Raw genomic sequence first — 9,044 nt, 5'->3', positions numbered from 1 at the left:
ATGATGACATGCTCCACACGCGTCTCTAGTAGTTCAACAAGGCTGCGATGTTTCCATGTCAAAAATTTATGTTGTATCTTAGCACAAGTAGCCTTATCAATTTGAATTAGCAGATTGCTGTTGCAAGGGCATAATCACCGATTTAGCACAGATACATTTCTTTGAGATTGCACTAGGTGGAGCACTATGAAAGTCGGCAAGTTTAAAGGTTTGATCATTAGTAACAAAATCTGGTTGCTCAGTAGCGCCACTCGCTCTCGCCTAGCGGCAATACCCATCAGTTACAGTGTTATTACACCCCTCATGACCACGAATGAGCCAATAGGCTTTGGGAGGCAGAGTTGTCCCTGTGGCCGCCATTAAAGAAAGGAATCCATGAATTCAAATGGAAACCAGCAGGAACAGAGACCTAAATAATGGTTAAAATAACTACGAAAATATAGGCGTACGCCAGATTTCGATCGATTTAAAGGATGTATTTCGTTTTTAGATCGGAGTTGATGATGGAGAGATAGAGGGACGTTTCTAGCAAAGACCGTTTTAAGCTAAGGGGGAGGGGGAGAGTTGCTTCTTTGCTCTCTCCTTTTCTTTTTGTTTTAAGAGCATTTTTCGCTCCCTTTAAATTTTTACTTCAAGTACGTTTGAGAGGTCGGCATTGAGACTGAGAAGACTGCATTTTAACTGCTTTTAAATTTTGTCAGACCATAGCAATCTAAGGTTGTTGAATTACTATCTCCAACCGATTGTTAAAAAATTATTCTCTTTGATTAGCCTGCTTACATTTTACAAAACCCAAAACAAATCGTTCTTTATTTCCCGGGAACTGAAATGATGGAGCGTTCGATCGCGCTGTGAAAGGATGAGTTCTTGTTTTGTACCAAACGGGGCCAGCTTGGAGGATTGCCATTCCAATCTATTCTGTCTGGTAAGAGATTTAAAACTAAAGGAAAAGCAGCCATTTTTAACTAGCTGAAAGGAGCTAGCTTGCTAGCTGATGTTAGCCATAGGCATATCACAGAGAGAGAGCAGGCTTATGGCCTGTCTGTCGAGTAGCAATAGCAAGGCAATGCATTTACACCATCATTCACTAAGTCATATTTGGGTTCTGACAGATAATGCGAGGTTATGCATGACTAACGAGGACAATACAGTGTCAGTGAGGTGTTACTAGCACCTGCACGCAATCATGAATGTTACTGTTGCCTCTGCAAAAGTGCAAGCAGCTTGCAAGATAGCAAGGCAATATTGATGATCCTGCTGGATTACTAACCATGCTGCATAGATTATCATTATACAATTATTTGCATTTTTGTAATAGCTCAATGCATTGTGCAACCGGTGACCTGAAAACCAAACCCTTTAGCAGTAGAGCTAGCAGCCTGCCCAGCTTTGTTGTGCTGGTTTTGCAGAAGCAAACAGATACACGCACAGAAACACACACAGCAGGCTAACACATGCAGCGTTAGCATTCTGTGAAAATAAAAGCCTAGTGAACATCGGCTTCTCGACATGTCACTTCGATTTGTTTAGTTTTCGGAGTAAATAGCGTCATTTATTTTAAGTCAAACAACACTCAACAGTACAGCAACGTCATAGATGTTTTAACTAGCTGGCAAATTGGTATTTACTGGCGTCTGTCTTTCGGTGTGCAACAGCAGGCAGTCAGTAATGTTTTGTGTGTGTTTTGACGTGCCACACACCAAGGAACGAGGAAAGAATTGTATAATGTGAATTAACCAGACTCGCTCGAGTCCCAGATATTTTGAAACGGCTCTCTAGCTCTTTAAATTCAAGGAACTGTGCTCATTAGCAACTGTTTTCTTAGTTGCGAGTTGTCAAGTTTAGTATGCAGGTGAGCATGTTGTGTTCTCTTAATCCCAGATCGTTGCTGAGATGCATTTGAAAAGTTGGATCGCGCTCACATGGCTTCAATACCCGGGTCTCAGCACACCTGCTACCAACAACCTTTTAACGAACGTAACAACGAAGGCTTGCGTATTTAGCGTGATATTCCGCCTGCTTGTAGTATAATAACAGACACGTTTATAATGTGTAGTATGTCTTACCAGGGAGGGTAAAAGGAAAGATTACACATAAGTTTTTATAAGTTTGTATTGAATGCTGGTTTATGTTGTTCAGTTAAGAGTCAGATGGTCAAGTGGAAGAAAATGTTATGAGTCATGATAAACGGACGAATGCAATATGGTGTACGAATGCATAGACAGCATGACACTTATTCCATAGCTTTTCTATGACTACTGCTAATGAATGGAAAAACCCCTTCTTGGTAATGCTAATTTAAATCATGCCTAAATAGTGTGTAGGGTAGACTGGTATAAATCTACGTTATTATGTATGTTGTAGTTTTAGATCTGGACTTTGTTCAACTTCTTTGAAGTTGTTGTTAGCTTATCCAACACTTTACTGTACCTGAACTAGAAACCCGAACGGTGCAGCGAAAATGTGGTCAAAAAGGGAGGATATATGTGACCAAAAGGATTTGCCTACTCCGTAGTGCAATGTGTAAACAGACACTTGTTACTTTTATGTGTGCCATGCTGGTGCCACTGGTGCTTGTCTTCAGTGACAGGGAGAGGTGGTGGTGGCTACGGCGGCAAGGTGTGTTCGATTCTTTGAGCGACTTCACCTGTTGCTGGTGTCCGGCGGGGGAATGGCAGCCAGGCAGGTGTTTGTGCTTAACGTTTTCATTGGGAGCTGGAGCCCTGAGCTGGAAGAGCGAAGGTGAGCAGCTGACGAAAGCATAGGTCACGACCCCCAAATCCGGACAGCTTCAAGTCAACATCCTGAGTCCGTCAAAAGGCTCTGCCCTCAGATGCCACTAAAGCTGCAAAGTGGGTTTTGCCTTTCTGTATGAAAAGCGAAACTTGACTCGACGCCTGCCGTTGTCTTTTGCTGGGACACTTTGCATTGCGCACACACACACACACACACACATACACACACACACACACACACACTTTGGATACAAGCACACACATCACAGTTTCAAGTTGATAGAAGGGTTTCTTCAGCGTACACTCGCACATCATTAATGTATCTATGGAGAGGAGAGTAGTATTGTGAGGAGACAGATTGATACCGTTTGATAGAGCAATCTGCCTCGTGAAGATTGCCACTTAGTGCTTGCTGAGACCAGCTATGGATTGACAGCCCCGATTTGATCTTTGACAGGGAATGAGGGCTATTCGACCCGTGAACGGCCACATAGACCAGTGAAAATGTCACATTCGCTTGGAAATACACCGTAGCTACGATGAAGGGATACTCTTAAATACCTTTTTATGCGAGTAAGGTTGCCGTGTGCAACCCAAGGCCCCTATTGAAACGGGAGTTTTCTCGCTCTCCAGTCTGGTTTCACTCTACTCATTGTGTGAACAGATGTTTCCTTGCAAGGTGCAGGTACCAGAGGAGTCTTTTCCACCACCACCACCACCACCACCAGGCTGCAGGGAGATGAGGAGATAGTTGCAGTAGCCTAATTATAGCATGTACTCCTGGCGCCAAACGTATGTGTGCCGGGAAGTGGACGAACCAAGACTTGCGTTTTTCGGCCCAGCCTTGTGTGTGAGTGCCCTTGGGCAGGATTCCTGTTAGGAGATATTGCACATCGTGCAGCTTGATGAATTGATAATTCATGATAACGTGACAGTGATGTGAGTGGCTCTTGGGCTCTTGGCACACATTGCCAGTGATTGTTGGATGGATGGAGAAACAAGCGTGAGGGCTGAATAAAAGGGCCATGTGGAATAAAGTTGTTTTCCGGGGCGGGATTGATTGTTTCGTAACCAAGTGAAAACCAGGGGAGCGCTGCTCTCCGGATCACTATGAGGAGGAGATCTGCCTGGGTCGTGTTTTCAACACATTTCAAACCGAGTTCCAGTTCAGGCCCGGCACCCCCACCCCCCCCACCCCTCACCCCCGCCCGGGCCCTCACCCTCACAGAATGGATAACTTGTTGTGATCCAGCTCTGCTCCAGTTGACACCGCAGAGAGTTTTGTTTTGACAATTCCTCCCCCTCCCCCCATCCCCGCTCCCCCCCTCCTCCCCCCTCACAACCCCACCACAAATCTCACAGCTTATCCCTCTGAGCCTAAAGACCACCGCTCCAGTAGCGCGCCGAAAACCATAGTTAATCGCTCGCTCATGCTCGGACCGTCGGAAATTGATTTCAGTTTTTTTCCTTACGAATGGAATAGGTTAATTGTCTACTTTTGCAAAAAAAAGGAACGTTTGTCAACTCGCACACAGTCTCCCAGCCGCAAAGCAGAGAGGCCCTCGCGGCGAGATAAGGTCCGGCGCGTTCCCAGTTGGCTAACAGGCCAACGAGGGAACATGTCTGCAGCCTGATTAGATAGAGGGGGGGCGAGGCGAGCGCGGTCGGAAGGCGCACGCCACGTGGTGCCTGTGTTTTGCTGTGGCGACTGCGGGGACGCAGTTGTTTTGCTGTGATGGTGCTAATGTGTCAGGTGAATGTCGCTGGCTAGCTGGCTGGCTGGCTGGCTGGCTAGCTGGCTGGCTGTTTGTCTGTCTGCTGGTAGCGGTAGAGCTGTGTTTCTCCTTTTACACTTAATAACCATGGTAGTGATTTATGGCCTGTTAAAGGGTCTCATGTTTTGTCCCCCCCCCCCATAAAAGCCACAGCACCCAAAGCACTTGTTATTAAAAAGGATTACAATGGCCAAACCCTCGTTTAAGCATTATTATTTTTTTCTTTCTTCCGAGGCTAGAACAGCGTGTTCATGCCGAAATCGATTCCACGATTTTGTACCAAAACAACAACGTTTTTTGTAAAAAAAAATTGCGGAGGTCTTCCCGGCTGTCAGCGTCACGTCGCGCCGCGTGTGTGCTGATTATCTTAGGCTGTCTGTTCTTCTGGTACTCCTCTTAGTAATCCTCTCTCTCTCTTCTTCTCTCTCTCTCTTTCCCACCCTTATGCTGCGAGTCCCTCCCTCTCCCTCCCCCTCCCTCTCTCTCTCTCTCTCCTCTCTCTCTCTCTCTCTCTCTCTCTCTCTCTCTCTCTCTCTCTCTAACTCTCTCTCTCTCTCTCTCTCTCTGGTGTAGCTGGCTCTCTGGGCTACTTCTTCCCGCCTCCGTGGCCCCTTGTCATAAGTGTTCCTCGCAAAGGCGCTCCATAAAAGAGGATTAATGCCTGTTCTTTAAACGCTGCTCAGCAGCTGTTTACCCACGGCAGCTGAGTGGCTCCTGGAGCACTCTCCCACACACACACACACACTCTCACACACTCTCACACACTCACACATGCTAACACAGCCCCTTCCCCCCCCCCCCCCCTTGTCCTCCAGGCTGACCTGACGGGGATCAAATGGAAGCGCTTCGTGTGGCAGGGGCCCACGTCGGCGCCCATCCTGTTCCCGGTGACGGAGGAGGACCCCATCCTGTGCAGCTTCAGCCGCTGCCTGAAGGGCGACGTGCTGAGCGTGTGGCGGCGGAGCCAGCGGCCGGGCCGCCGTGAGCTCTGGCTCTTCTGGTGGGGCGACGATCCCAACTTCGCCGACCTCATCCACCACGAGCTCGCGGGTAAGAAGGGAGGGGGTTGGATGGGGGCGGGGTGGACGTCGGACGTCGGCGTCCGCAGTCGTGGGCTACTTCGCTGTGGGGGGGGGAGGACACGGAAACGAAGCCGGCGAGAGCGTGATTTCCTTCGCCTCTCGGAGCTCCTTCTAATCCATACACTCGAGGTTGTAGAACCGTGCCGGCCGGTGGTGATTTTACAACGATAATGAAAGGGGGGGGGGGGGTTGACGGGGAGCCCCCTTGTGCCGGTGACAGCACAGGCCGGGCCCTGACAGGTCTGCCTGAGGTATAATCACCAGAAATATTCCACGGTCCGGAGCTTGATTGTCAGGTCTGACGCACAGAGAGACGGGGATATCCATTCCCTGTAAGTGAGAGCTTAGGAGGTGTTAAAGGCTGGGTAACCTGATAGGCCTTCATTTGTGGCCCCTCTCTTCCCTACACACACACGCACGCACACACAATCCGTCATGCTCTGTAGCTGGGAGACCAACCTTGGTGGCCAACAGGTGAACGCCAACAGGTGAACTCCTGCATTCAGTCTTGTCTGTCTTCTGTTATCTGCCGAGTTGTGTTTGTCTGGCTGGCTGCAGCTTGGAAGACTGAGGTATTCTTGTCTTGTTGCTCGTGTGCCTGCACGTGTGTGTGTGTGTGAGTGTGCCAGTCTTATCACTGCATCTAAGAGGCTCCCGCCCTCCAGCGCCCCGCGACTTTGTGTCGGCCGAGGCAGAACAAGAAGGCTGCCTCCTCCCAGTCGGGAGAGGAGGAGGGAGAGGAGGAGGAGGGAGAGGAGGAGGAGGGAGAGGAGGAGGAGGGAGAGGAAGAAGAGGGAGAGGAGGAGGAGGTAGAGGAGGATGAGGGAGAGGAGGAGGAGGGGGAGGGAGAGGAGGATGAGGGAGAGGAGGAGGAGGGAGAGGAGGAGGAGGAAGAGGAGGAGGAGGAGGAGGGAGAGGAGGGAGGAAGGAGGGAGAGGGAGAGGAGGAGGGAGAGGGAGAGGAGGAAGGAGAGGGAGAGGAGGAGGGGGAAGTAGAGGAGGGAGAGGAGGATTAGGGAGAGGAGGAGGAGGGAGAGGGATAGGAGGAGGAAGAAGAGGGAGAGGAAGAGGGAGAGAAGGAGAGGAGGAGGGAGAGGAGGAGGGAGAGGAGGAGGAAGAGGGAGAGGAGGAGGAGGAGGAGGAGGGAGAGGGAGAGGAGGAGGAAGATGAGGGAGAGGAGGAGGGAGAGAAGGAGATCCGAGGGAAAGGAGGAGGGGGAGGGAGCGGCGTGGAAGATGGAACATGCCGGAGCGCCGGTGCAGAAAGGCATCATGGAGGTCTGGCCTCCCTCCCCTCCATCCCCTTCGTCTTCCCCAGCGGCGGCTGATGGACAGAGGCCATCTTTATTCATGCGCTCTGGCGGCGAGATTGAACTCCCAGTCTCTCGCCTCAGCCAGCCAGCCAGCCAGCCCTCCGCCCCTCCTTTCCATTAACACCCTGTGGGCTGGAGGCCGAGAGCAGGGCCAGGTGACAGCCTGCAGGGCCAGGCTATCATAACCTGCAGACCGGCCCGGCCCGGCCACATGGCTGGATCCAGGTCTGCATCACGTGGATGCGTGGGACTCCATGATGTGGGAAGCGGGGATACGGCATGTTTAAACCACCACACATCCCCAGATCGTCAGCCCATCTCGAAAAGATTGCGCGTGGATGTGTGTACGCGCGCGCGTGTGGACGTCAGGGCTTCCTCTCGGGGTGTGAATGGCTCCCAGCTGGTTGGTGACATCATCGCTGGTGTTTTCCTGTTTTGGATCCCCCCCCCCCCCCGTGCTCCTGTAAGCCAGAAGCAGCGTATCAGCCCTACTGAGACTGATCTCTCCCCCCCCCTTCTTATCATCCTGGTGTGATGGGGAGCTGTGAGCCCCGGGAACACACAGAGGTCGTGACCCTTACATCACCAGCCTGAGGTGTGAACCTGCGTGTGTGTGTGTGTCCTCCCTGGCCTCTCTGACAGTACAGTGTTGTGGTAGCCTGAGGCCTGAGGGTGTTTTCTGCACCACTGGGATAGCCCCGTATCCAGGGTGAGGACTGACAGGCTGCGGCCTCTGAGGGCTCTCGATGGTGGTGGGGGGGGGGGGGGGGGGGGTGTGAAGCGGGGAACAGGAAGTGGCGGTGGCGAGACGCGTCCGGGCGGAAGGTCACGGACGTCGTCAGTCTAACCGCTGCTCCGCGTGCGTGGCTGTCGGCCCCTCTCACCTCCTCTTCCAAGAACCGCGACACCGTCCGCTCGTCAGATCAGCAGCCTGCGCGAGGACGGCGCGTTCGGTGAAACCAGAGTGCCAGTAATCCCTTCTCTCCGAGGGAGACGGAAGGACAGAGCGGGGGGGAAAGAAAGAGGTGAAGCAGGGGGAGTGGGGTAGGGTGGGTGGGGTTGGGGGTCGAGGGACATTTGAACGCCTGATTCTTAATCACCATTCGAGCAGCGCTGAGAGAGAGGGCAGTGGGGGCCAGGGCCTGGGATCAGCCCCTGTGCTCCTTCGCTGGCACGCTCTCTCTCCCCCTGTTCTCCAACACAACTCCAGAGAGAAAAGCAATTCTAATCTTCCTCCGGCCATGCGCCAAAAATTATTCCGGTGCAAGTGAACGCGATAGCTAAATTAAACCAGCGTCGTCGTCCCCCCCCCGGTCAGTACAGCACAGGAATGGTATTCTTATGCAAATGATCTCTCCCCCCCCCCCCCCCCCCCTCCTTCATCATCTTCTCCTGCCCCCAAAGCTGGTGGTGGGGGGGCCCCCATCCCCTCTCTCTCTCTCTCTCTCTCTCTCTCTCTCTCTCTCTCTCTCTCTCTCTCTGTCTCTCTCTCTCTCTCTCTCTCTCTCTCTCTCTCTCTCTCTCTCTCTCTCTCTCTCTCTCTCTCTCTCTCTGTCTCTGTCTCTCCCTTTCCACTATCCAGGGGCGGCCTTCAGAGCTGGGGCTCAGATCTGGAGCTAAGTAGTTGCCTTCCTCAAAGAGCCACTGATCTTTTTAGCCCAGAAATGAGGAATGGCGGTCTGTCCGTGAGGGTAATTGCTTCGACAGTTCGGCTCTCCTCTGTCTCCTGGCCATGCCACTCACTCACCCACCCCCCCCTCCCCTGCCGCCCCGCTCTGCCAGGGAGTGGGGGGGGGGTGGCTACTGTTGCCTCCCTCTCTCCCTCCATCCCTCTCTGTCGTTTGTTGTCGTTCTGCCATCCCCCCCCCCCCCCCCCGTGGAGAGGAAGCAGTCCTACCTGCTCGCGCTCCCTCTCCACGCTGTCCCCCGGAGACCCGAGGGCCCAATCAGCGAGCGGCGCTCTGCTCCCAGGCGTCCTGCTCTCCCCGGCAGGCCAGGCGGAAATGAAACGTTCCCGTCAGGCGCGAGCCCTCATCCGTCTGTTTACCCAGTGCTGCCACCGCGTACACACAGTTCCCCCATCACACCGCTGGGACCAAGCAGGGCCCTGGTTGAGAGGGAGGGAGGAGGAGGAGGAGGAG

The 9,044-nt window shown here is 52.6% G+C and overlaps 1 protein-coding gene across 1 annotated transcript in view; it reads left to right on the top strand.

The window, feature by feature from the left end:
• The first annotated feature begins 339 nt into the window (after window positions 1-339).
• med13a (mediator complex subunit 13a) overlaps window positions 340-9,044 on the top strand; it is a 53,377-nt gene continuing 44,672 nt past the window's right edge. Inside the window, exons 1-2 of the mRNA XM_084698330.1 lie at window positions 340-925; window positions 5,326-5,560. Of these exons, the coding sequence (XP_084554456.1) occupies window positions 860-925; window positions 5,326-5,560 (301 nt within the window). The 5' untranslated portion in view covers window positions 340-859. The remainder of the gene's footprint in view (window positions 926-5,325; window positions 5,561-9,044) is intronic.

The sequence above is a fragment of the Hypomesus nipponensis genome, chromosome 5 (genome assembly GCF_054491055.1).
Source record: "Hypomesus nipponensis isolate SF chromosome 5, ASM5449105v1, whole genome shotgun sequence".
Taxonomy (NCBI): domain Eukaryota; kingdom Metazoa; phylum Chordata; class Actinopteri; order Osmeriformes; family Osmeridae; genus Hypomesus; species Hypomesus nipponensis.
The sequence above is the reverse complement of the archived record's forward strand: the minus strand, read 5'-3'. Positions and strand labels throughout refer to the sequence as shown.